This window comes from Odocoileus virginianus, chromosome 27 (genome assembly GCF_023699985.2).
Source record: "Odocoileus virginianus isolate 20LAN1187 ecotype Illinois chromosome 27, Ovbor_1.2, whole genome shotgun sequence".
Taxonomy (NCBI): Eukaryota; Metazoa; Chordata; class Mammalia; order Artiodactyla; family Cervidae; genus Odocoileus; species Odocoileus virginianus.
In genome coordinates, this window is record NC_069700.1 from 87,211 (window position 1) to 113,191 (window position 25,981).

The following is a 25,981-nucleotide window of genomic DNA, read 5'->3' on the forward strand; positions in this document are numbered from 1 at the left end:
GGCGTCGGAGCAACTCCAGGCTGCCCCGCCGCCTCCGTCCTCACCCGGCCTGGGGCCTCAGGAAGTCTCCCGCGGAAGCGAAAGCAAATCTCTCGGTGCGTCAGCGCGGGACCGTCGGGCCCGGACCAGTCTCTCGGGCTGGCTTCCGGCAGGGGGCGGGGCTCCTGCTTCCGTTGGGTGGAGGGCGGGCGACGCGGCTCCGGGAGTTCGGCCGGTGGGCGTGTCCGCGGTGTTCCTGGAGGTCAGACGGTGAGCCGGTAGAGTGGTGGGCGTGGCCCGCGGTGGGCCTGTAGGGTGGTGGGCGTGGCCCTTGAGTTCCCGGAAGTCAGATGGTGAGCCGGTAGAGGGGTGGGCGTGGCCCGCGAGTTCCCGGAAGTCGGGCTCCCAACCGCCCACCGTCTGCGGTCCCGGCGTGGTCTCGTCTCGCCGGGAGTTTGTGTCTGGCGGGACCGGGCGGAGATTTGGCTCCGGCGCGATAATTGCGTGACGTGGAGATGGCCCGTCACGTGGTCTGCGCTGTGGTGTCGGGGGAGGTGGCGGGTCTTCCCTGCGATGTCGTTACGAGCTCTCGCCGCCCCGGGTCACGCGGGCGCCCTGGGGCCAGGCCTCAGCGCCCGCCCTGGGGCAGGGCCTCTGACGGGGGCGACGGGGCCGCCGCTTCTCGCGACGCCGTCGGACGCCTTCCTGCGCCGTCTTCGACGAGAGCTGGGAAAGAAAGGTCGACGGGCACGGCGGGGAGGGCGTCGTCACCCGGTGGCGCGTGCTTTTACGAAGTGACTGAGCGCACACACGCTCTGGTAGCCTCTTCAGAGTTTTGAAGAGGGTCAGCACCACCCTTTTTCCTCACACTGGACAGCCTCCCACAGAGGCGGGGTTGGCTGTTCATTTCTTTGTCTTTCGCTGTTCCCTCGGCTCTTCCTTGCTCGGAGCTCTTGTGTGTCCTGGACAAAGCCCGAGGCCCGTTACACTCACCCGGCTTTGCAGTAGGACCGCTATTACTTCTCCCTGCATTCACACATGAAGAAATCAAGGCAGGCGCGACTTCTTACGTGATCTGCATTTTGTGACCATCAGGTACGTAGGTGCGAGAGTGGGGAGGAAATTGTAGTCAATTATAAATTTGGGAAACTGCACCCTTCTAAACACAAAAGGTAAAGAGGAAGCTTGTTTAAAACATTGAGGTATCTCATCATTGTATTATTACTGATAAAACAGCTATAACGATTAATTGTAATTTGCATGTTTCTCTCACTGAGCTGTATTGAGCACCACAGATATATTGCACTTTCAGGATTGTGAATATTCACGAGAATAAAGAAAAATCCCTAAATAGCAGTTTCCAAAATTGAAACTTTTTTCTTGGATGCTTATTAATCAACAACGTGGTAATACCACCAGTATGATCTGGGAATTTGAAAAAGCACAGCTTCCCATGCTTTGGTTGGATGTTATACTTTGGCAAAAATGATCATGTTAACCTGTAGAATATTGATTTTGAACCACATGTTTTAATATGTTTTTAAAATTTAGTCTGTACTTGCCCTATGTTTCTGACTGTAGCATACTTATTTAGTATAGGTGAGCAGAATCGTAAGATTAGGTCTTTGCATCTGATTTTAACGAAGATAAATTATTGTTTGCTCTCTGGAGAAGTAGCATGTGTTAGTGAAAGTGGAAATTTGAGTGAAGACATTAAGGCTCAATTCTGGGATCTGTTACTCTAGGTGAATCATTAAACTCCAAATTTTAGTTTCTTAATTTGTAACTTGGAGCCGATGTATTAATAAGTTGGTACTTCAGAGGGTCATCATGTGCAGGGTAACACTGGGTTGAACTCTTGCAGTCTTCTTTCTTGCTCAGAGCTCTTGTTTATCTGAGGCAAAGCATCAAGCAGTTAAAATCAAAGAACCTGGAGAGGTTCCCATTGGATGCCTGAGTGAAAACAGAGTTCCATCTGCAGAGGAAAAGGGGGGCATGATAGTTGGGTAGCCAGTATTTTCTGTCAGTCTCATCAAGTATGGTCCTCACTGAAAAATTGAAAAAATCGCTGTCAACCACTTCAAAGGTAAATACGAAATTTTTTTAACTTAAAAAAAATTATTTATTGCAGTACACAGAAAAGAACATACATCCTAACTGTTTGACTCTCTTAAGTGTCCTAAAGTGAACATTAAGAAGAAACAAGCGTTGCCATCTCTCCCCCGCACTTCCTCCCCTTCCCTGCCTCCTGCTTCCACCTTGTTTTAACTACTACCCTGACTGTTAATATTACAGATTAATTTTGCCTGGCTTTTTGATGTTATAGTAATTTGTATTTTCCCGAAGTTTTACTGAAGTATAGTTGACAAAATTGAATGTAGATATGAATATTTTTATATATAGACTTAATTGTGAAGTTCTTGAAATTTTCAGTTAATTTCAGTGGAGATTTCTTTCCTTAAATCCCTGAATTAAGTACACTTATGCAAAAAATATTTTGAAAATCCATTAAATTTGACCGTTATATTCTCTGTTGAAAGTACTTGATCATAAGATGATATGACAGATTAGTGTGTGTTCATTAATTACTCTGTAACGTGACTTTACAGTGTGACTTTCTGCTTGCCTACTTTCAGAGTTTCTGTGACTCCTGGGTATCTAAGCCACTCATCAGTCCCTCCTAAGATATTCACCGCTTATAGAGTTGACTCATTCATGGGGAAACGGTGGGGGGGGCAATAAAACACAAGAAGTCCTTGGAAACCACGCAAAAGGTGCACAAGGTGAAGTAAGACCAGGCTAAACCAGCCAACCACAGACGAGGAGAGCTGGCCGGGCTCAGGAGCCAGCCTCACAGAGCTGCAGGCGCCTGGAGGCCCCTCTCCCTGGAGCTGCATTGCTCCTGCAGGAGGCGCAGCAGGTCCTAGTTGGTCTTGGCAGCTCTGCAGAGAGGAGACCCGGCCAAAGGACAGAGAGCGGGTAGAAGTCCTCATCCAGCTGAGTCTTAATACCCTATGGTCGTAGTTCAGGGCATGGTTATAACTCCTTCCTGTTTCTGTACTGTCTGGGAGCCTGTTCTAATGTTACTAAACATTCATGCTGTGCTTAGCCACCCAGTTGTGTCCCGACTCTTTGCGACCCCATGGACTGTAGCCCACCAGGCTCCTCTGTCCATGGGATTCTCCAGGCAAGAATACTGGAGTGGTTTGCCATGCCCTCCTCCAGGGGATCTTCCCAACCCAGGGATTGAACCTAGGTCTCCTACATGGCAGGCAGATTTTTTTTACCAGCTAAGTCACCAGGAAAGCCTAAGAATACTGGAGTGGGTAGCCTGTCCCTTCTCCAGGGGAACTTCCTGACCCAGGAATTGAACCAGGGTCTCCTGCATTGCAGGCAGATTCTTTACCAGCTGAGCTACTGGGGAAGCCCACTAAACATTCACACATGACATCATTTTTGAAAACTGCTAGATGACTTTCATAATGTGAATGAGGCATAACTTACTCTCCCATGTTATGTATACATCAGTTGTATTATGTGCTTTTGCTGTTCTATCTAATGTTCCTGGGAATATCCTTGTACATAATCTGTATCAGTGTCTCTGATTTGATTCCTTAGGATAAAGAATTACTGAGGGAGGAACTTAACTCCCTTTTAAAGAGGAAATTTTATTATAAAGGTAATTTGTATAAAAATTGGAAAATGTAATAAATGTGTAAAGAAGAAATAAAAGTCACCTGACCATCCAGATATCCTTGCTAACATTTAGGTGTCTTTTTTTCCTGTACATATAGCTATATGTGTACCTAGCCATCTACCTGTTAATGTATTGACTATATAATACTACATTTTGTGAATGTGCTATAATTCATTTAACTTTATTTTTGGATGATTAAATAGTTCTCTTTTTTAAAAAAAAATTATGCATTTAATGACCAACTGCCTTATGCCAGGTTATGTGCTGGGCACTGTAGATAGTGCATAAGACAGTTTCCTGCCTTCTGTGAGCTTAATTGAAATAACTCCCAAATTATAGCTGTCTGTTTCAAAGTACTGGGCACTGTGAAAATGTCTAATGGGAAGACATAGGATGCTTCTCTGAGGAAATGATGTTTCTGAGAACTGAAGGAGAAGCAGCTTTTAGCCAGGAGAAGAATGTGCCCTCAAAAGCTTGTAGGGGTCAGTGGACACCCCCACCCTGTTGCACAAGGACTGGGCCATAGAGAGCTGCTGAGAAGAGTGGATCCCAGCTGCACACCCCCATTCTCACAGCCCGGGAAACTGTGAACATGACGAGTAGGGGTAGATGGGTGGGCCAGTCATAGCCAGAACCACAAAGCAGGCGGCCAGTGTGTGTGTTCACGTTTCTTCTCATATACTTCTTACCAGTCTGTGAGGCAGTCATTATTGTTTCCTTTTGCAAATGAGGAAATCGGGGCTTGTGTAAGTTACCCAAGGACTGATAAATTAGAGGTAGGGTTGATCCGGGAGAAAAGCCTGCGCTCTCTTCACCGTTGGGCCAGCTCTCGCACCTCGCCTTCGGGCCCTGCCTCCCGCCCCCGCCGTGGTCACGCCCTTGCTGGGCAGCCTCCCCGCAACCCTTGTCTCTGCCCCGAAGACATGCTGCTTTCCAGAGGGTACTTCCTCTTACTTGGGAATGCCTCCTGTTACGGGAAAACGGCTCCGAGTGTCATCTGCTGTGCTGATACGTGAGCTTTGTTGGAGTGGCAGGGCCCACAGAAGACTTTGTGCGGGATGTAGAAGGCTGGTTACCTGAGCCAGACTGCAGCAGGCCACTGACAGGACTGCCCTCAGCCTGGGCATTTTCAGAAACCCCTTCAGCCACTTTAAAAAAAAAGCTTCCCATTCCAACATTTTATTAAAAATTTCAAAGTGCCAAGTTAGGTTTTAACACCCGCAGCTAACATCATGCTCAACAAAGAAAAACTGAAAGCATCTTAAGATCAGGAATGAAAGGGGAATTCCTTGGTGGCCCAGTGGTTAGGACTCTGCTCCCACTGTTGAGGGCCTGAGTAGAATCCCTGGTCCAGGAACTAAGATCCCACAAACCACATGTGTGGTACTGCCAAACAAATCAGGAACAAGACAAGGGTGCCCACTCTTGGCAGTTTTATTCAACATAGTATTAGAAGTTCTAGCCAGATCCATTAGGCAAGAAAAGGCATGTGAATGGGAAAGGAAGAAATAAAGCTGTCACTGTTTGCAGATCATGTGAGATACATAGAAAACTCTAAAACACTCCATCAAAAAACTGTTAGAACTAATGAACAGTTTCAGCAATGTTGTAGGATACAAAGTCACTAAATAAGTAAATGTTAGTCGCTTAGTCGTATCTGTCTCTTTGCAACCCCATGGGCCAGGATCCTCTGTCCATGGGATTCTCCAGGCAAGAATACTGGAGGGGTAGCCATTCCCTTCTCCAGGGGATCTTTCCGACCCAGGGATTGAACCTGGGTTTCCCACATTGCAGACAAGTTCTTTACCATATAAGCCACCAGGGAAATCAGTATACAAAAGTATTTTGCATTTCTATATACTAATAAAATGTGCTATCAAAGAAATTAAGAAAACAATTCCATTTATAATTACATCAAAAAGAATAAAATACCTAGGAATTATGTTAACCAGAGAGGTAAAAGATGTAACTGAAAACTATCAGATATTAAGAAAAGAAATTGCAGATATAAATAAATGGAAATAGTCCATTCTCATGGACTGTTAGAATAGGGAGCATTAATATTGTTATACACTCCATTTTACAGATTTGCATGCAGATCCTGTAAAAATTCCGATGACATTTTTCACAGAAATTGAACAGATAATCCTAAAATTTGTATGGAACACATAATCCTAAAATCCTAAAAAGATCCCAAGTCATCAAAGCAATCTTGAGATAACAAAGCTGGAGATATCACACTTCCCAGTTTCAAACTGTCTTACAAAGCTACAGTAATCCAGTAATCCAAACAGTATGCTGCCAGCATGGACACACACATGTAGATCAAGGGACCTGAATAGAGCCCAGAAACAAACCCACACATATGATCAATTAACTTACAAAGGAGCCAAGAACACAGATGGTCCCCAACTTAGGATGACTTGCTTGGTCATTGTGTAGGTACATGTTTTATAAGAAACTGCCGGAGCTTTTCTCCAAGTGCTGGTACCATTTTGTGTTCCCACCACCAGTGTGTGAAATCCTGTTCCCTGGCATGTGGTGGTAACTTTTTTCACTCTGGACACTCTGGTAGGGGTGCAGTGCTGTCACACGTTGGACCCCAGGGATTTTTATTCTCTGTTTTCAGTCTGGGGAAAATAAATGAACCAAAGAAGAAGGGAGAAGGATGAAGCAAATAGTTGTGTTTGAGAGTCTATATACTGTACACTTCATGGCCAGTTCCTCACCCTTTCCACATCTTCCTGTCCTTTTTAGATCATGCATTGTTCTTTTCGTAGCCTTCAAATTTATTTTTGTTGTTGTTCATAATTACTTTTAAGCCTGTTTATTTCTAAAGCTATTCACTAGTTTAATTACCTGAACTTCTTTGGTGCCTAATACAGCTTTTTGTAATACCTGTGGGACTTCACTCATTGTGAACTTTTTTCGTTTGCTTTTTTTGTTTTATAATTTTGTAAAGGGAGCTCATGTTAAGTTAGGCTTTATTTGTGGGATTCTTGTCTGGCTTGGAGGTGTTTTGTTTTCTTTATTCTTATAACCCAGAGATGTCATCAGCCTGTGACCACTTTCTATATAAAAGTTCTTAATTTGGGGGATCTTGACCATGAGAGCTAAGAGGAGTATAAATTTAAAGCCCAAATCTATTAGAAGACAGTCCCAAGGTTATGAACTGACACAGAATTTTTTTTCATTCCCCAGTCCCAGTCTAAGACAAACGTTCTCCTGCTGGTGAGTCGCTTTTTCTCTCGTCCACCCTTTCGCTGTGGGGTAGGGCGCACTGCGAAGTGCAGTGTTGGGGGGAGTCTTTGTTCCAGCCCTCTTCTTGCATGTCCCGACCTCAGCTCCTGCCTCCGGCTGAGTTTCAAACCCTGACCTTTGGATGTCGAGGTTGGCAGTGCCCCGCCAGGCCAGTGTCTTGGTCAGTTCAGCCGCTGTAACAAATTCCCATAGATGGGGTGGCTTAAATAGCAGACAGTGGTTTCTCACTGTTCTGGAGGCTGGGAGTCCAGCAGGTCCAGTGTCTGGTGCCAGCCCGCTTTCTGGTTTGCAGTTGCTGACCGTCCTCTTGTACTTTCACGGGGTGGAGAGACAGAGGCAGGAAGCAAGCTCTGTCGGGTCGGTTATAAGGACTCTGATCTCATTCATGAGGCTGCCTTCACAGCCCCAACCACCGCCCAGCCCCACATCCTCCATCACACTGGAATTTGGGCTTGAGCCTACGAATCTGGGGAGACACACACACTGGGTCCACAGCAGCCACCACATGGCCCTGCCCACGGCCTGCTCGCCTTCAGTCCCTAGAGCCCTTTTCCTTTCTGCTGAGCCTACCTGTGCATGTGATTGGATGTTTGCATTACTGTACCCAATATGTACAGGCCCTTTATAAGAGGAGTTTTTAGATTTTCTTAATCTTCCATGTTGGTAGAAATGAAAGTCTAAGGAAGAAAGATTGTGCTCCTATGTGATTCCTGGAGATACGAAAAACATTCATCTTAGAGACTATAAATCTGTCTTCAAAAAATAAAGGCACACCAAGCGCGTGGCGGAGAATTATATACACCGTTTGAGTGGCGACTTGTCTGTACTGACTGTACTGACTCTTTTCTTCACAGGATTGTGTGTTTCCGGGGCATTCTGACCCTTCAGAAGGAAAGCAGCCATGTCCTTGGACGACATTAAGATGAGTTCTACGGACTTCCTGGAGCAGGCAGACCTGGACAGTGGGGGCTTCGGGAAGGTGTGTCTGTGTCTACACAGATCCCACGGACTCGTGATCCTGAAGAAGGTGTACACGGGCCCCAAGCGCACCGAGTGAGTCAGGGGCAGAGTTGGGCAGACCACGCGATGTGCCAGGGCGGTGGAATCGGGTGGCACAGCCTTTATGAGACAGACCTGGGTGCAAGGGTCAGCCCTGAGGCTTCATGTCGGATGACCCTGCAGGGCGGTCACTGACATCCCTGACTCATGAGGATTCAGACGCTGGCTAGGGGAGAGCTCCGAGCTGGTAAAGAACAAGAAAACTGAAGAGGAGGGAACAGAGGGGAGGAGGCCCAGGGCGACGCAGGGGGCGCTGGGAAGAGGATGGGAGGAGCAGGCAGGAGGGAGGGAAGGCCCTGCTCCACGGTGGGTGAGGACCAGCCCCGAGGATGGGGACGAAGCCCTGGTTCATGAGCCACAGCGTCCAGGAACCCTCTCTCTGAGGCAGTGAGTGAAGTTGGTTTATTTCCCTCTGTTCTCGCCAGAGTGGCTGTGAGAGAGGCCGCGGGTTTAGTCCACTGTCCAGCGCGGTCCTCGTTTCCTGGCCGCCTTTCCTCGCTGCTCTTCACCAGCTTCGCATTGATTGGTCCTTGGGTTCACGCTTCCTGCGCACTGGCCGCGGTCCCCCGGAAGGAGGCGCACGGACAGGGTGGAGGGGCAGCCCCGGGGACGCTCGGTCTGACCACCGCCCCCGTCCCCAGGTACAACGAGGCCCTCCTGGAGGAGGGCAGGATGATGCACCGGCTGCGGCACCGCCGCGTGGTCAAGCTGCTGGGCGTTATCATGGAGGAGGGCAGCTACTCGCTGGTGATGGAGTACATGGAGCAGGGCGACCTCATGCGTGTGCTCAAGGCCCAGGTACGCCTCGCCCGGCCCGCCAGCCCCTGTGCCTCGGAGTCCTGTGTGAATGGCTGGTGGTTTGGGTTTTCTCAGGAATAACAACACTGGATGAGGAAGGTTTCCAACAGCAAGATTTATCCTGTTTACCAAAGCCAAATAACTTTAACGCGTTTTTTAAAAGTGTAGGTACCTGGACTTTCCCGGTGGTCCAGTGGTTGAGACTCCCTGCTTCCACTTCCCGGGGGCACGGGTTTGATCCCCGGTCGGGGAACTAAGATCCCTGCCTGCCCTGTGGGGTGGTCAAAAAAACGAGTGTATGTATCTGTTAAGAGCAAGGCCTGTGCTGTTTACTCAGGAAGCAATAGCAAGTGTGACACAGACGGATACGCGGCGCAGGTGGGGATGTGAATGTCCGGTGTGGTGGTGTGTTGACAGACACGCCCACAGCGAGCTGTGGGAACACCGGGGAGGCGCTCTCAGCCTGCAAGGTGGTCGAGATGCATCTTCGGGGCCTGACGGAAGGGAAGCTGCTGTCTACGTCCTCAGGTCCAGATCCACTGCTCTTGAAGGAAACTGGTACTTTGGCCGCTTTGAGTCCCTTTCTGTCTCCCGCACTGACTGTCACTCGTTTCAGATCAGCATCCCCCTGTCCGTGAAAGGGAGAATCATTATGGAGACCATCGAAGGGATGCGCTACTTACACGGAGAAGGGGTGATTCACAAGGACCTCAAGCCAGAAAATATCCTTGTTGACAGTGACTTCCACATCAAGGTAAACCTCAGGCAGGGCTTCTGGGGGATCGGCGCGACTCTGACTCTCAGTGTAAGCCCTTCTTCTGGACACGATGTGTGCCAAGAGCAGAGCCAGCCTAACTCCTCCCTGGTGACGGTGATGCCAGAGAGCTCTGCCAGGGAATGGAGAGAGAGAGACTTGGCGGAGGCGGTTATCTTCATTTATTCCTTTACTGACGTGTCCTTTTAAAAATCCGTTTCCTTTTGAAAACTCTGTCCACTGTAGTCAAAGGAAAAAGAGGGAGGGTTTTCTTTTGTCCTCTAGGCGCAGCATTACGTCGGGTCAGCTTTGGCAGCAGGAATCCCAGCCGAGCACGAGGGTCTGAAAGGGGAAGTGGAACTGGGGGGAGGACGCAGGAACTGCTTACCCAGGCATCCCTTTACCAGAAGATTCTGCTTCTAGCACTCTGTTCCAGCCCTGGACAGGGTTTGTTTTTTGGGGTTTTTTTTCCCCCTGTGTCTTTAAAAGAAGATTCTTTACGTTAATAACTTACCTCTTATTATGTGGGTTAGAATTTGAGGATTTTAGACAATCACATGCCAGAAATCATCCCCAAATGCTTGGATTCCCTGAAGCAAAAGTGAAACTGCCACTTCTGGTGTCTTAACTGTATTTGTTCTGTTGTTCTGCCCTGCCGCCTCCCTCTGTGTTCTGTGTCTGACCTGGGTATTTTTTTCTTTGCCTTTTTGTCTGTCTTTCCCATCCTCCACATCCCATCTCCTCTCAGGTTCAGGCTCCCACCTCAGCAGCAGTAGCGCTACAGTCTTTATCCTCAGTGTGTCTTTGGGATCCTTGGAAATGCACATCCGTGGGCTTCTGGACACCTTTTGGGGAAATGGAAGGTGCAGTACCATGTGCTATACAAACCTGCTGACAAGAAGTACCTGTTTTCCCTAGCCTCAAACAGTCAAAAACATGCAGAATAAATGAGGAGTTAGAATAAACATGTCTAGTTGTTCTTCTCAGGAATATCTTCTGCTTTTCTCCCCATCAACCACCACCCCCCCCACCCTGATATTGCATAAGAATCGAGATACCAGAATTTCACACAGACTTTTCTTATGCGAGATCTTCCAGATGGCTGAGGACATATGGTTTCTACTAGTCTGTTCAGAGGTAGCTGTTTTAAACCTGTCTGGTGCAGCCGTTTCTGCCAATGTTAGAGTCCCTTCATCTCCTGGATAAGCCCCCGATGTAAAGACAGATCTGATTTGCCTGCTGCCATCACAGAAGCATCCCGTTGCCTCACTCTCCTGCAGATAGCTGACCTCGGCGTTGCTTCCTTCAAGACGTGGAGCAAGCTGACGAAGGAGGAGCGCAACGAGCAGAGGCAGGCGGGCGGCGGTGCCGGGAAGGGCGGCACGCTGCACTACATGGCCCCCGAGCACCTGAACGACGTCAACTCCAGGCCCTCCGAGAAGTCCGACGTCTTCAGCTTCGCCATCGTGCTCTGGGCCATCTTCGCCAACAAGGAGCCATACGAGAGTAAGGCATCAATAGAAGAGGGGGGCTGGGGGCCGACGGGGATTGTTCAGTGGGGTAACAGCCTGCAGTGAGGTCGTAGAGGTTTATCACTGTTTGTTCAATGTCTGTCTCACCCACCAGACTGAGCTCCACGGAGGCCGGGACCACATCTCATCCATTCACTGCTCTTCCCCCGGTATCTACACACACAACGTAGTGGGTACTCGGCAAGTGTTTGTGGAATGGATACATAATCTCGATTTAGCAAGCAGGGGTCATAGGACAGATCGGAGCTTGGATAGTGCATCTCAGCTTGTGGGGTGCTCAACAATCTAGGCTTCCTCCCGGACAGGAAGGCTTGCTTGGTTCTCATTATGAGGACTTTCAGGGCATACACTCCATACTTTCATCCATCCACTCACTCCTTCGTTCAGGAATTGTTTCTTTTCAGTACTTACTGTGGGCTCTCTACTCAGACTGAGTCTGTAAAGATGAGAGGGACAGCGTCTGTGCAGGGGAACAGGTGCCTAAGTAGCTGTTCTTCAGTGTGTTAAAGTGAAGCCGCTCAGTCGTGTCCAACTCTTTGCGACCCCATGGACTGTAGCCTGCCAGGCTCCTCCGTCCATGGGGTTTTCCAGGCAAGAGTACTGGAGTGGGTTGCCATTTCCTTCTCTAGGTCAGTGTGTTAAGAACCTGAACTAATGGCCCTCCTCCTGCCTGCTCTTCCTGGGTGATTGTCAGCTCCCAGGGTTCAGTCCCCTCTTTGCTGATGCCACTCAAACCTCCAGTGGTGGCCTGGACATCCTCCTGTCTGTTAGATCGCGTCCACGTACCAGAGGACCCCAAAGCAGTATCCCCCAAAACAAACCCACGTTCTCCACGCTGCCCGAGTGGCTCACTCAGCTCTGCTCTTAGGTCCAGAAAATGGTGTCACCGTCCACCAACCAAGTTGCCCAACCAAGAACCTCAGTCGCCAGACTCAGCCTTGCCCTCCCATATCCCATCAGACACTGAAACTTGTGAATTTGGGAGTCCCTGACCGTCCAGTGGTTGGAACTTGCACTTCCATTGCCGAGGGCTGGGATTCAGTCCCTGGTCAGGGAACTAAGATCCTGCAAGCTGCACAGCATGGCCGGAAACAAACAAAAAACTGTGACCTCCACGTATATCAGATTCAAGATACATCCGTGTCTCTCTGTCTCCAGAGGATCCTGTCCAGTTCAAACCCTCTGTGGCAGGCTCCTCGTGCCGCCGCCGTTCACACTGCCGTCAAACAGGCCGATCAAACCTCTCAATCTTCTGTTTAAAATCCTTCCAAGACACTCTTGACATTCAGGATCAAGTTAAACCCCTCAGTATGGAGCACAGGGTCCTCTCTGATTTGGCTAAACTGTTCCCTCACTCGCTTTGGCCAACATGCCCAGTTACGCTGAGCTAGTCATAATTTCCAGACACATCTTGATCTCTGCAACTCCCAATCTATTCAGATCCTGCTTTCTTGGCCTGAAATCTTCCTCTGTGAATCCTTCTTCCCAGTTCTTTACCTGGATAACTCCTGTTTATTCTTTTGGACTCAACAAAGCCTTCTCTGACCTTCCAGTAGTGGTCCTGTCGCCAGAACCCTTTGTGCTTACTTCTTGAATAGCCAGTATCACTCTGTATTTTAAGTCACCCTTATTCAACTGAGCTGTCCCCTGTTTGTCTCTGTATTAAAGTCTGGAGTGTGGCACTGGCTTTATTTACACATTCAGTCGTTTGACAGGAGTCAGCTCTGCCATGAATCTGTCTTTCACCTGTTTGATCATCTCTGCAGAGAAATAGGTCCGCTCATCGTCCCAGGGCATTCTGCCCCTCCCTGATGTAACCATGAGAGATCAGTGGCTTGGTCCAGGTTCTGTCACCTCCCTGCCCGAGAGGAGCAGGACCTGAAAGTCTCAGCTCTCCTTCCCATTTGCTCTGTAGATGCCATCTGTGAGCAGCAGCTGATACTGTGCATCAAGTCTGGGAACAGGCCGGACGTGGAGGACATCATAGAGTTCTGCCCGCGGGAGGTCATCGACATCATGAGGCAGTGCTGGGAGGTGAACCCGGACAACCGACCCACGTTTGCGGGTGAGTCCCCTCCGCGCCGGCACCGCCCCCCCCCACGTGGCCAGCTTCCCAGTGAGGCTGACAGGCAGTACTTGGAGTTTTTAGGAAAGCAAGTTCCACTCCTGATTTCAAACTGATTTTCTAGATTCCAAAGGCTTTGTTTGAAGAAAAGCTGCCATCCCTCTCCCAAACATGAAGGCATATAAGGTCCTTTTGTTTCCTGGTGGTATTTTTCCCCATAGTTAAATTTTTTAAGTTGTATTCAAATATACGTGACACATAATTTACCACTGTAATCATTTGTAGGTGTTCAGTTCAGCTCAGTTGTGTCTGACTCTTTGCAACCCCACAGACTGCAACACACCAGGCCTCCCTGTCCATCACCAACTTCTGAAGCTGGCTCAAAGTCATGTCCATCAAGTCTGTGATGCCATCCAACCATCTCATCCTCTGTCGTCCCCTTCTCCTCCTACCTTCAATCTTTCCCAGCATCAGGGTCTTTTCCAGTGAGTCAGCTCTTCCCATCAGGTGGCCAAAGTACTGGAGCTTTAGCTTCAGCACCAGTCCTTCCAGTGAATATTCAGGGTTGATTTCCTTTAGGACTGAGTGGTTTGATCTCCTTGCTGTTCAAGGGACTCTGAAGAGTCTTCTCCAACACCACAGTTCAGCAGCATTTAGCACATTCAGTGTCTTCACCTTCCCCACCTGAAACCGTACCTGTTCAACACTGACTCCCCAGCCCCCTGCCCAACCCCTGGCAGCCGCCATCCTCCTGTCTGTCTCTGTGAACTTGGCTACACGGGGTCCCCCATGGAGGTAGAATCCTAGTGTTTGTCCTGGTTCACTGGGCAGTGTCTTCAGGGCTCCTGCCAAGTCATAGCCTGTCAGGATCTCCTCCTGTTTCCTGCTGAGCGGTGTTCTACGGCGTGAGGACCGCACCGTGTCTGTCCAGTCACCTGCTGCCGGATGCTGGGGTGCTTCCCGGCCATCTGACTCTTAGCTTCTTTGATCTCGGTTCCTCCCTGTGTGTGGCTGGCATCTCTGGGAGCATTATTTGCCATCTGCATTGGGCTGAGAGCAAGAGGAGAAGAAAAGGGACTGGGGTTTGTCACATCCGTGTACCCCTTCTCATCCCCCTGGGTCCCCTAGGACCTTGCTAAGGTCCTGGAGGCAGAGGAAGAGAGAAAATCGGGTTAGGAAGAAATAAAGAGCAGGAAGGAGCTTAGGAGCCTGCAGGGGCTTCTGCGCTTGTATTCCTGCTCTGAGGAAACAGAATGGAAACCCCACCAGCCACTCCCACCAGAGGGCTGCAGGGGTGACTGACTCGCTGCCTGCTTTCTCACTCACTCAGCCTGCATCTTGTCCCGGCCTGGTTTCTTCTCGTGTCTTTTTCACTTTTTTAAACTAAAATTCTTCTTCTGAGATAATTGTAGATCTACATGCAGTTGTAAGAAATAATACAGACATCCCGTGTACCCTTTTACCTAGCTCCCTCCAAAGATCACAATCTGGCCAGACGCAGTACAGACCACAGCTGGAATACTGACCCTGACACAGTCAGATCCAACACACCACCATCGCCACAAGGGTCCCTCCTGCTGCTGTTCACAGGAGTAAATCTGCTGTGGATACTCACGTCACAGGTTTTTGTGTGAATGTAAATATTTCTCTAGAATAAGTACCCAGGAGTTAAATAAGTAAGTCATAGATAGTTTCACAGAGAAGGCAATGGCACCCCACTCCAGTCCTCTTGCCTGGAAAATCCCATGGACGGAGGAGCCTGGTAGGCTGCAGTGCATGGGGTCGCTAAGAGTCGGACACGACTGAGCGACTTCACTTTCACGTTTCACTTTCATGTGTTGGAGAAGGAAATGGCAACCCACTCCAGTGTTCTTGCCTGGGGAATCCCAGGGACGGGGGAGCCTGGTGGGCTGCCGTCTGTGGGGTTGCACAGAGTCGGACACGACTGAAGCGACACAGCAGCAACAGCAGCAGCAGGTAGTTTCATGTTTAGTTTAGTTTTTTCTTAAAAGAAACTGCCAATCTGGGAATTCCCTGGCTGTACAGTGGTTAGGACTCTATGCTGTCAGTGCCGGAGATTCAGGTTCAATCCCTGGCTGGGGACCTAAGTAAGGTCCCAAAAGCCGTGCAGCATGGCCAAAAGAAAAAACCCTGCCAAACTGTTTTCCAGAGTGGCTGTGCCATTTTATATTCTCACCAGCTACGTACAAGTGATCCAGTTTCTCTGCGTCCTTACCAGCCCTTGGCGGTGTTGCCACGTTTTAATTTAGCCCCTCTGACAGGTATGGAGCGGTAGCTAGGTGTGGCTTGGTTTCACCTCTCCGGGGGCTCACACTGGTGGACATCTCCGGTGTGTGTTTGCCATCTGTGTCTCTCCCACCGTGCAGCATCACCCTGTGTGCTTTGCCCACTTTCTAGTTGGAGTTTGCCTTTTCACGGTTGAGTGTAGAGTGTTCTCTGTATATTCCATGTAGCGTTCCTTTCTTGGACGTGTAATTCTGTTATCTTCCCCCAGCCTGGCGCTTGTTGTTGTTGTTGTTTTCCATTCTCTTCTCAGGATCTTTCACAGCCTGAAAGTTTCTATTTTGATGAAGTCTTATTCATTAACCACTCCTGTTGTGGATGATAATTTTGGTGTCAAGTCTGAGGACACTGTCAGGATTAGACCCAAAATACTTTCTTCCCTTTTTTTCTGAAAATCTTAGAGTTTTATATTTAGGTCTGTGTTCTTTTTTTCATGATTGTCAAGGAAAATTCATTATTGCCAATAAAAGAATGATAGCACAGAACTAAATGTTAGGTTGTCTTTCTTGCCATTTATTTAATGTCTTATTGGGAAAATACCGTGATCCATGTCGAGTTAATTTTTGCACGAGGTGTGAGACTTGGGTTGAATTTTGTTTTTTCTTTTTTGCCTTGTTCCACGGCCATTTGTTGAACCCTCTTCTGGTACCTTGTTTCTCTGAGTCTTTATACCAGATCCCTACCCTGAGTGTTCCATCCTGCATCACCTCTGATGCCAGAGGGACAGAAACAAGGAGCCCACCCTTCCTTTTTCATTTGGATGTTAACCCTCTTAGGCAGGGCTTTGTGCCGCAGCAGAGCAGCATAAAACCGCATCCTGTTAGGCAGGAGCCCTCGGCTTCTTTCCAGTGGTGTCCCAGCCTTCGTTCTGTCTGCAGAGAAATTAGTCTTGTTTGTCTATCTATGAAAGTGACTCGGCATTTAAATTTTTATTCTATTGCTTTGCCCACAGATTAAGTCACGTAATTCAAAGATAATAGACTTAATATTTTAATTTTTAGAAAATACTTTTTAAAGTGCTTTTTTTTTTCATGTATAGGCATTGAAGAAAAATTTAGGCCTTTTTATTCAAGTAAATTAGAAGAACATGTAGAAGAGGATGTGAAGAGTTTAAAGGTAGGTAACATAGTAGGTGCTCAAAATGATAACATGTTAAAGCATATACTATATCAGTCATGAAAACCAAAGCATTACACTTTACTACTGAGACTTGAGGTAAGCAGCTGGGTAACTGGGAAGATCCCCTGGAGGAGGGCATGGCAACCCACTTCAGTACTCTTACCTGGAGAATCCTCATGGACAGAGGCGCCTGGTGGGCTACAGTCCATGAGGTTCCAGAGTCGGACATGACTGAGTGACCAAGAGCAACACACAGCACAGCTTAGTAACCACAAAAAAACAAAATTAGCAGTTTAATGCAGATATCATCAAGTCAGCATTACTGGACCCATTCCTCTGTCAAAACAAATGAAGTGAGAGGAAAATATATCTAGCAATATGGAAAAAGATAAGCACAGCATTACTGGAATAGGATGGAAAATAACCATAGGTGGATCAGTCATTTTGAAGAATTCTTGAAAGATTAAAAAGCCAACAGAATTCTCTTTTGAGATATATAACAGGAAAAAAGTTTCAAAAGGCCAACCCAAATGTAATACTCAAGAAATACTGGAAGAGGAAGTCTTGGGTCGACGTATAGAAGAACGGATGTCACCTGGCATGCTGGCGGGCACTTCACCTGGGAGCCGTGCTTGTGCTTATTTTGGAAGTTGGCTCTCCCCCTAGCTCCGCTGTGCTGAGCAGCAGACGGGAACAGACCCTGCCCAGCATCAGAACGGTATGTCAGAGACCGTAGCCAGCTAACCAGCCAAGAGGAGCAGAGACCTTCTCCACTCACATGCTCAGGAAACAAGCTATCGTCCTAAGTCTTAACATATTGCCCTAATCATGAAAGACAGACTGCGGTAAATAAAACAGGCAGGAAACAAGAGATTTTAAAATACATAGAGAGACAGACACAGACAGTCAAGAACTGCCAGACTTTTAAGGGACACCTACACTGTAACAGAGAGGTATCCGGTGCAAACCAAGGAAGTAATCACATCAAAGTAAAGACATCAAGGAAGACAGTCACTAAAGCAGGAAAGCATGAGCGAAGCACTCAGGGATATCTCACTGCGATAAAAGCTTCATTTCACCAGAAAGATAGTAGCCTAAGTCTGTTGGCCTTTGAACAACACAGATTTGAACTGCATAGGTCCATTTATACCCAGATTTTTCTCAATAAATACATGATCGTCACTTGGTCGAATCTGTGACATCGCACCACAAATACAGAGGGCCGGCTGTAAAGATACGTTTGGATTTTTGACTGTGAGTGAGGTGAGTGCCCCACTCCTGTGCTGTTCAAGGATCAGCTGTATAATTTAGCGAAAGCAGCTCAACTAAAGACAGATAACCTAAATACTTCTGTAACTATTTTCCTATTAAAATCCAGAAACTACTGAAGAAAAAGAGACAGATTTGCTTATATAAAAATTTAAAACTTACTAAAAGCAAAATAAAAAGACAAATGACAAATTGAAAAAAAAAAAAAAAAAAAAGTTAAGCAGTCTCACAAGAAAATTCCACAACCATATAGCCTCATCAGCAATTTCTATCAAATATTCAGTGAAGAAGTTACCCCGATGTTATACAACTTGTCTGGATAACAGAAGAGGGAACTCTCCTCAGCTCATTTTATGAGATGACCATAACCTTGATTCCCAAACCTGAAAGGCAGATACAAGAAAGGAAAACTACACAATGATTTCACTTAACAACATGGTTTTGAAAATCCTGAATAAAATACAAAGAAGCTGAATCCACCAATGGACGATAAAGATTGGAAAAGATATGTGATTTCACTAACAGAAAAACAAAGTGAATTCATTATAATTTTTCATCCATTAGATCAACAACAGTTTTGAAAGACTGATATATCAAGTGTTGGTGAAAATGCAGAGTAACAGACACTCTCAGGCAGTATCAGTGTGAGCTGGTGAAGCTGACTGAAGTGTGAAGTATCATCAGACTTGGAAGCACGAACTTTTGCTCAGCTCTCCATGGTAGTCTATCCTGTTCAGGTGTGTGCTCCAAGATCTAGCCTCAGATGTTGGTACCTTTGTGAGACTTAAAATTTGGAAATATCACCCAGATGTTTCTAAGAAGATATACTAAGTTATGGTTAGTAACTATATAATCATTTAGGAGTGGTGGAAACTTACAAATGATACGGAAAGATCTTCAAGACTTATTGTTAAGTGAAAAATCGCAAAACCACAGAGCGTGACTCTTTGTGCATGAGAGCTCTCAGCTGCTCAGTCGTGATAGATAGATAATAAAAAGAAATTTTTAAAAAAATCAATTGGCTTTATATGCAAGGGTTTATTTTGGTTTCATTATATTCATTGGTCTGTATGTCTTTCCTTAGTCCAGTACCCCACTGTTTTGATTACTGTACCCATGTAGTGAGTTTTGAAATCAGGAATCTTTTTAAGATTGTTGTGGCTATTTAGGAAAAAAAGTTTATTTATTTTTTTAATATTTACTGCTTGTAAGAACTATGTGAAATTTCTAGCTTCTGAAAAATTCATTCTTGTAACAATTTTGGGGGGAACTATTTTCTGCTGTTTACCTAAAGTATGTTGTTATGCTCTTAATTTTAGAAAGAGTTTCCAGGCCAGAATGAAATTGTAAAGAGAATGAAGTCTCTCCAAATTGACTGTGTGGCAATAGCTCCAAGCAGGTCAAATTCAGGTAACTTATATTGTGATTGAAAATCTATTTATTTACTTGTTTGCTCATTCACTCACACAACTGCATAAAATGCTAGTTACAATTGTATGAGAAACAGAAGCTGTAAAGTTTAATGCCTGTCTTAAAGGAATTTATAATATACTTGGAGTTAAGATACATATCTTATGTCCATAAGATACATATGGGTTTCCCTTGTGGCTCAGCTGGTAAAGAATCCGCCTGCAATGTGGGAGACCTGGGTTTGATCCCTGGGTTGGAAAGATCCCCTGGAGAAGGGAAAGGCTACCCACTCCAGTATTCTGGCCTGGAGAATTCCATGGACCGTGTAGTCTATGGGGTCGCAGAGTCGGACACGACTGAGCAACTTTCACTTTCAAGATACATATATTTGAAATACTAGGTAACAACAGGTTCATCAAAATCATAAAGTATCCGAACTCAAGAGGCCTAATATACCTGATAGGGAGGGAGTGACAGTTCATGCAAAAGAAAGGAACAGAGGTAGGAGCAAAGCCCTCGAGAAGGTCAGGGGCGAGCAGATGCCGAGGGCGTGCAGGGAGGCTGGCCGCAGAGCCAAGCAGGGGCACTTTCCTCATTATGACAAAAGGGAGAGCAGAGTCTCAGAAATGAAAGCCGCTCATCAGCCGTCTGTTCCGGGGCAAGTTACCCAACTTATTGTGAGCCTCATCCATCATCATGGTAATAATTGCTCCTGGTGTTTTGTGCTAAGTCACTTCAGTCGTGTCTGACTCTTGGCAACCCTGTGGACTGTAGTCTGCCAGGCTCCTCTGTCCATGGAATTCTCCAGGCAAGTATGCTGGAGTGGGTTGCCATTTCCTCCTCCAAGGAATCTTCCTGACCCAGGGATCGAACCCACGTCTCTTGCATCTCCTGCACTGGCAGGTGGGTTCTTTACCACCAGTACCACCCGGGAAGCCCACTCCTAGTCTTACAAGGCTTTTAAAGAATAAAAGAATCCATGGAAATGCTTAGCCCAGAGCTGCTGCCGTTCTCATTTTCCAGCCCTCATCACACCAAGGAGACAGCTGCTCTGCTCCAACGCAAGTCCCTTTCTTCCCTAGTCATTCCTGCAACACCCACTTTTCTGCTGCTTGGTTATAACTTTTCTTGTCCTCTCTCACCACCAGCAGGGGTGGCCACTTACCACCTATGCAGCTTGCAGGAGGAAGACGAGCTAGTAAATACTTGTTATTTGTTCTCAGAGTTTTCAGTCTGTTATCCAAGGCACAGATCCCCGATGGTGCCCGGGGTCTGTTTCACTTCTTCGTGTTCCGCGATGCTCTTTCCGATTCTGGTCATTCCTTTCCAGCCACGGAACAGCCCGGCTCTCTGCACAGCTCGCAGGGCTTCGGGATAGGCCCCGTGGAGGAGTCCTGGTTCGCCCCCGCCCCGGATCACCAGCCGGAGGAGGACGACCTCCTGCTGCACAGTAAACTCCAGGAGGAGGCCAACTACCACCTCTACGGCAGCCGCATGGACAGGCGGACGAAAGAGCAGCCCGGACTGAGCGCGGCTTACAGCAGCGAGGAGAGGCGGCGCAGGGTCTCCCACGACCCTTTCGCACAGCAGAGACCTTATGAGAGCACTCAGGGCCCAGGGATAAAAGGCCTCGCCTACCCCGGTGTGACGAATCTCACCAGTGCAGCCCAGCAGCCCGCAGGGCTGAGCGGCCAACACCAGTCACCATACTGCAGAGACGGATCATTTCGTCCGCTTGAGCTTAGAGTGAGACCACTGGACCTAGGGACCACGAGTCCACCAGTTTGGTATGGGCCAAACCCTGGCCACATGCCAAGCCTATATAAAACTCCGGTGCCTGAGACCAACCTCCTGGGGAACACGCCCACCATTCCATTCACCTCCTTGCCATCAAGAGGTAAATGGGCCTTGCAGTCACACTGTTCTGTTAAATTTTCCTGAAAATAAAGCCAGCCACTAGCTCTGTCATAAATTAGAAGGTAACAAAGGTCAAGCCGTTTGGAGTCTTCGGCCGCCAGATGCACCTGGCCACCCCAGAATAGTCTCATCAGATTCCTCAGCCTAGGCTGTTTGTTCTGGTGGGCTTCAGGCAGCTACCCACACGTGCGGGGTGACAGAGCCTGACCTCCAGGGTGGGATCCTCCGTTCTAAGCCCAATCTCAGTAGTCCACCGTGTCCAGGCTCTGATGTAAGGGGAAGTAACTGCCTGTATTCTTTCACTTGCTTGCTGTTTTCTGAAGGGTAAGAAGTAAGCCTCAGACATGTTCATCCTTTATCTCATCCAGGCCAGAGACTACCATTTGTGATGAAAACAACATTGTTGGGCAACCATCCCTCCAGAACTCTTCCTTCTTCCCAAACTGAACCTGTCCCCATCAGACACTAACTCCCCTTTCTCTTTCCTTCCCAGCCCCAGGCAGTCAACCTTCCGCTTTCTGTCTCTACGAATTTGATGACTCTAGGGACCTCATATAAGTAGAGTCGTATGGCATTTCTCTTTTTGTGACTGGCTTACTTCACTGAAGACAGTGTCCTCGAGGTTCATCCATGCTACATCCTGTGCCAGAATTCCCTTATTTTAAGGCGAAATAGTAATGCGTTACTATTATGTGGTCCATCCAGAATGGACCACATTTTGTTTATCCGTTCATCTGTTGATGGACACTTGGGTGCTTCCACTTTTTGGCTGTTAGGAATAATGCTACGAACATGCGTGTATAGATATCTGATTAAGACCCTGCTTTCAGTTCTTTGGGGCATATATGAGTAGAATTCCTGCATCGTATGGCAATTTTTTTAAGTTTTTGAGGAACCACCACTGGTTACCACAGTGGCCGTGTCATTTTATATACCAGCAGTGCACAGAGGTTCCAGTTCTCCACACCCTCGCTGACACTGATTGTTTTCTGTGTTTTTGACAGTTTCCAACCTAATGGATATGAGATGATTCAGCCAACTTTTAAAGAAGAAAATTTCAAGTGGTGGCGTAGGATAAATAGTTTAACTTAAGCATTTGGAGTAGAGTCCTACCCTTCTCCCAGGCTGTACTTTTTTCTCTCTGTTGTAGTCTAGATACACCACTTATCTCTGCGTTTCTTTCTAACTAGATGAGTCTGCAAAGTATACCATCTACAGCAGTTCTGGCATTCAGATTGGTGACAGCAACTACATGGAGATTGGTGGCGTGAGTTCATCGGTGCTGGACAGCACGTACATGCACTTGAAAGAAGAGCCGGCTTCTAAGTACCAAGCTATCTTTGGTAAGACACCCTTCAAGGACGCATCCTACAGCAACCTAGAACTTTCTCACCTAATACTTCTCTGATTATTCTCCCTGCAGATGCCCTATTGCTCCTCATGTAATTTCCATAGAATTACTGTGTAACTTATTTATGTGTACCGAGGACATAATTAGAATATCTAATTCATGGGTTTGCTGTGAAAGTGAAATGAGTCAATACAAATAAAGCACTTATACACTGTCTGGCACATAGTAAGATCTATAAGTGTTAAACACATCATCATCATCAATATGACCACCCGGACACAGGAGCTCATCAGGTCCTCATCAAAAGGGATTCCGTAAAAGACAGAAGACTATGCCCTCAGCTGCACGTGCATAATAAAAATTAGAGGGCTTTCTCTTATGGGGTTCCACTAGACAGCCTCGTAACATTAATCCCAAAATACAACCTGGGAGAAACAGGGTGACTTAAGAACCCAGCTTTCTATTTAACCCCAGGGTTGGCATTCTTTTTTTTATTTAATCAAGGGCCAGAGAGTAATGTTTTCGGCTTCGCTGGCCCTGCCATCTCTGTTGTAGTCGCTCCGTTGACACTGCTTCCTTGTGGGCCTCCCTGCTGGCTCAGATGGTAAAGAATCCGCCTGCAGTGTGGGAGACCTGGGCTGGGTCCCTGGGTAGGGAAGGTCCCCTGGAGGAGGGCATGGCAACCCAGTCCAGTCTTCTCGCCTGGAGAATCCCACGGACAGAGGAGCCTGGGGCTACAGCCCCGGGGCCACAGAGTCGGCCACGACTGAGCCACTGAGCAGAGCACAGGCGCAGGTGGCCCTGCAGCGCCAGGAGCCACGGGCAGCGCGCGCCACGGGGTGCGGCCACCCTGCAGTGAGCTTGTCTACAGCAGCAAGCAGGGGCCACGGTGCGCTCCCAGGCCGTAGGTGGCCAACCCATCTGACCCTCTCGAAGCTAGTCTGTGATGGACTAGAGCAGAGGTTCCTAACCTCTGGGGCGACAGGGTCCCTCTCCTGGTGAAGCACTGACCAGGAGGCTGACATCTGGTGGTGACGGCCGGAGCTGCACTGTGGGAGCCGAGGAAAGAATGGGTGATCTGCAGGGGAGGATGAGGTGCCTTTTTGTTATTCCACTTACTGAACACCATGGAATATGGCTTGTTTGTGGTGGGTTTATACTTTTATTTGCTTCATTTTCTTATTTTTACGAAGGCCTGAGAGGAAGGGACCAGGAAGGAGGGAGAGGCCTAGGAGAGAGGAGGACTCAGCGGGGCGGGGGAGGGATGAGCCCAGAAATCCCACACCCGTGAAAAGACAGTGCACTCAAACAGTTTCCACACGGTGGCCTCAGCTTCCTTGACCAGGTAAGAAAAATGCACACACTGGGTGAAGGTATCCTGAGTTGAGTGACCTTAACTCTGGCCAGATGTAAGCAGGAAAGGCCCAAAAGGAACAAAAATGGTGTTTTCCCCCTTGACGTCAGGAAGGCGTCGTGTAAACGGGCTGCGGGCTCTGGGGGCAGCTCCTAGGAGGAAGCAGGTCCTCGCGTGGGCTGGTAGGTAGGTGAGGATCATCCAGGGAGCCAACAGCCAGAGCATGGAGAAGTTAACTTGTTCACCGATTCCTGGTACTCTGTACTTTACACAGGTGTTTGAAGCCAGCGTTCATATGGCCATAGCGCAATGCTTTCTCCTCTTTTCTGTTCGGCAGATAATACCACTAGTCTGACTGATAAACACCTGGACCCGGTCAGGGAGAATCTGGGGAAACATTGGAAAAACTGTGCCCGTAAGCTGGGTTTCTCCGAGTCTCAGATCGATGAAATCGACCACGACTACGAGCGAGATGGACTCAAAGAGAAGGTTTACCAGATGCTCCAAAAGTGGCTGATGCGCGAAGGCAGCAAGGGAGCCACAGTGGGGAAGCTGGCCTTTGCACTCTACCTGTGCTCCCGGATAGACCTGGTCAACTGCTTGATCCGCATCAGCCAGAACTAAGCTCCCAGGCGCTCCTACAGCCGGAGGCCGCCTTCTCACCCGGTGAGAGCCTGCTGCCTGCGGTGTCTCGGACTTCTTTCTCCCTGATATGGGGGTGCTATGTCTGCGTAGAAATCACTTCCTGCCTTTCACAGCTGGAGTGTGGAAAAAGGAACCTACGGCAAACCACCCACTTCGCAGGACGACCTATTCATGGCCACGGCCCAACCCAACAAGAAGCCTAACTGGGCTTTGAAAAGGAGAGAAGAGAGATTTGAGAAAGACCTTTTTTTTCTTTCATATTATCCCATAATCTTCATGCTATTCATTCTGGTTTCTGGGAGTTTTGTTTGAGCAAGGGAAAAAAAAATTCGGAGAATATAACCTAAGTCAGCTTTCTAATTTTACACTGTCTTCTCCACATAAGTGCCTGTTATAACCAAAGTAAAAAAAAATTCTCATCCAGTCAGATAGTGGAAAACTGGAGGGGGAGATGGCCTCCAGCTGTGGGAGGGGTGGGGTGATTTCTTTTCCAGATGCATCAGTTGTGATCACTGTTCTCTAAATTCCAAACAGGTTAACTAATCAGTGTCAGAGGCAAAAAGCAGACAATATTTTAATGAACTAATTAAAATAAAATTTTGTACCTCAAATAGAAGCCGCTGAAATGATGTGTTTGTATAAATGAAACAGTGTGAGATTCTCCATGGTGACTTTGCCGCGTGGGCTGGTGTTTCCATTTCACCCCAGCTACTGGCAGGAGAGGGGAAGCTGGGGAGAAAAGAGCCTTCCTGACGGTGCATTTTGACTTAAAGATGAAAAACCCAAAGGCCCAAGAGTCTGAGCCTGCTGTCCTTCACACCTGGCTCAGGGGCCTTTCCTTCAGCCCCCGCTGTCTAAACGCTGGACCCAAGAGGACCAAGTCTACATCTGAGGAGTTTCGATGCTAAGCGCAAACACCACAAAAACACTCGTCTTGGGCAGGAATCAACGAAGTGGGATGACACAGACTACAATATGAGAAAGAAGGCGACCCGTTCTTGGTTCCGAGAAAGGTATCCAGACCCTGAAGTTGATACTGCTGAGACCCGCTCCCAGACCGCAGACCCTGCTTAGCAGAGTCCCTGCTTGTCGTTGTCGTGATAATCTTTGCTGTGGCTCCAGAAGATGAAGTTAGATCTTCAGCAACATGAAAAGGAGTTATTTCTCACAAGGCATTTTAAACAGTTTAAAAAGCTTTTCTAATTACAGTAATCCTATAAATAGGCCTGTATACGGTCAAGGTGTTAGAAGCATCTGATTACAAAGAAATCACTGAAAGACTAGTTCTATAGTATAATCCAAACACAAGGCCTCTGAAATCAAGCAGGCGTAAGTTCCACTCTAGCCATGCACCTGGGGCCTGCTTCCTGACCTTTGCCGGCCTCAGTTTCCTCATCTGTAAATAGGGTGCTAGGACATAAGGTAGGTGTGAGGAATAAAATAAGATGATGCATCTCATTTTTTGGT

At 47.7% G+C, this 25,981-nt stretch overlaps 1 protein-coding gene across 6 annotated transcripts; it reads left to right on the plus strand.

The window, feature by feature from the left end:
- The first annotated feature begins 5 nt into the window (after positions 1 to 5).
- Positions 6 to 25,130, plus strand: RIPK1 (receptor interacting serine/threonine kinase 1). Of its 6 annotated transcripts, none has more exons than XR_011484058.1 (12): positions 6 to 95; positions 7,792 to 7,990; positions 8,638 to 8,794; positions 9,411 to 9,548; positions 10,829 to 11,054; positions 12,996 to 13,145; positions 16,489 to 16,565; positions 19,157 to 19,247; positions 20,578 to 21,144; positions 22,355 to 22,507; positions 23,709 to 23,860; positions 24,207 to 24,294. XR_011484058.1 is itself a non-coding variant. In XM_020887602.2 (12 exons), the coding sequence occupies exons 3-12, from the start codon at positions 7,839 to 7,841 to the stop codon at positions 24,491 to 24,493; spliced, it is 1,998 nt and encodes a 665-aa protein (XP_020743261.2). In that variant the 5' UTR covers positions 6 to 95; positions 6,878 to 6,907; positions 7,792 to 7,838; the 3' UTR covers positions 24,494 to 25,130. The 6 variants fall into 6 exon arrangements, 5 of the variants coding, with proteins under 5 accessions (XP_020743261.2, XP_020743260.2, XP_020743257.2 ...); XM_020887602.2 differs by lacking the exon at positions 23,709 to 23,860 and adding an exon at positions 6,878 to 6,907 and having other exon boundaries at positions 24,207 to 25,130; XM_020887598.2 differs by lacking the exons at positions 6 to 95; positions 23,709 to 23,860 and adding exons at positions 985 to 1,074; positions 6,878 to 6,907 and having other exon boundaries at positions 24,207 to 25,130.
- The last annotated feature ends 851 nt before the right edge of the window (positions 25,131 to 25,981 follow it).